Genomic DNA, 1,824 nt, shown 5'->3' on the forward strand with positions numbered 1-1,824 from the left:
GCCTCTTATGACCTCCCCATTTCAAATATCACTTGAGCCCCTACACACACACACTCACGCCCCATCCTGCACATGCACACTCTTATGTGTATCCATGCACACTCTAACCCATATTCCTGCACATGCACATACTCATGTACATCTGCACACACTCCCCCCCCATTCATGCACATGCACACACATGCACATCCACATACAGTCTCCCCCCATTCATGAACATGCACATATTCATGCATATCCACACACACTCCCACCCACACTTTGATTCTCACTCTCACACACTGTCATGTACATGCAAACACTCACACATGGTGCTAACACTCTTTATCCTTTCTCTGGCTTTTGTTTTCTTAATAACCTATATTACCAGCTGATATTTCATTTATTTTTTTAATGTCTGTTTCCCACTACTGGAAGAAAATATCGTTGGGTCCACGGATTTTGCCTTCTTATAGTCACTGCTATATCTCCAGTGCCTAAAACAGTACCTGGCATAAAGTAAGGGCTTAATTAATATTTTTTAAATTAATGAATGAAAGAATACATTTAAGTCATCAAAATAGATCACTTCCATTCGTATATTGCATGTGTCTCAGTGTACTTAATTGTTAAATCCATGGAGAGAAAAATCAGAAAGTCATGAAGGCTTCACCTTCTAATATAGAACAGCTGTATGGATCCTGGGCTCTTTAAACCACGGTGAACCCCATCTGTCCAGTGGCATGAAAAAGTCTCTAGTTCAGGTGAACGGCACTTGGTGAATTTAGGCTTCCCAGAAGAATCTGTAGAATAAAAAGAAAAGGCAAGGTATGAAATCAGAAGGGTCATATGTGGTCCTAATGAAACACGTATTTAAAGTGTGAAAAGAAGAAACCACTTGGATGAAGCCAGCATATTCTGTATCTAGGAGGTGATGCCAACATCCTCCAGAGAAGCTGTCTTCCTGGGTCATAGTTTGAGGCCTGTTGCTTGCCAGTATCAGCCCTTGCTTCTAGAGACATACGATTTTGCTTTTATTTCAAGCATTATTTCTTAGGATCTGTTTAAGAAAGCAGAGCTAGAGATAAGGATTTGGGTACATGTACTTCATTTGGAAGGTGACCCCAGGAACTAGAAGTGAGGGAATAGGGAGAGTGGGAAGGGAAGGGAGAACAGCTAATACTTACTGTGTGTTATTGAGTTGGTTACCAGAGTAGCTGATTGGGGACCAATCCCACTGAGGCCCCTCTGAGAAGCTGTGTAGAATGTGCCTCATCATTGTCCTACAGAAGAATCTGGGACATATATCCACCAACTCCCAGCACCCGCTGGTTGAGGGTTGCTTTGGAGATGTTAACCCCCATGTACTTCCAGGCTGCACCTACACGTGAGCTGAAGGTTCTTGCCTAGGTGGCCACTTGAGTGTGCCCAGCAGTGTACATGGTGCAACTGTCCACCCCAGACTGCTGCACTGACATCAGGTGGACCCAGGGAAAGCAGTGTGAGGACCACAGCACTCACTGAAGGACCATTTTTCTTTTCACAGATTTTGGTAAACAGTCATTTATGTTTGCATTCTTTTAAAAGATTCAGCCAGTAAACTCATTAAAAAGATGCCAATTTTAAACAACTATGAATATGTATTTGTTACTTCTAATTTGAGAAGCGAGAATGCCTCCTATGTGTTAGGATATTAACCAAAATTCCTCTGCATCTATGAAATCTGTAGCTATACACATGCGACAGACAAGTCTGAAATAAAACCCACTTTTGTACATCAATTCTAAGTGTCCTGATGTCTATGGCCGTTTTGGAGATGATCAAGTTTCTTTTCTTTTCTTTTTT

The 1,824-nt window shown here is 41.8% G+C and overlaps 1 protein-coding gene across 2 annotated transcripts in view; it reads right to left on the bottom strand.

Moving 5' to 3' along the window:
* The window catches only part of GHR (growth hormone receptor), a 160,474-nt gene that overhangs the window by 30,752 nt on the left and 127,898 nt on the right, over window positions 1-1,824 (bottom strand). For both annotated transcript variants that reach the window (XM_008566695.1, XM_008566694.1), the window contains exon 3: window positions 653-782. In XM_008566695.1, the coding sequence (XP_008564917.1) occupies window positions 653-782 (130 nt within the window). The remainder of the gene's footprint in view (window positions 1-652; window positions 783-1,824) is intronic.

Source organism: Galeopterus variegatus, unplaced genomic scaffold (assembly GCF_000696425.1).
Source record: "Galeopterus variegatus unplaced genomic scaffold, G_variegatus-3.0.2 Scaffold263, whole genome shotgun sequence".
Classification (NCBI taxonomy): Eukaryota; Metazoa; Chordata; class Mammalia; order Dermoptera; family Cynocephalidae; genus Galeopterus; species Galeopterus variegatus.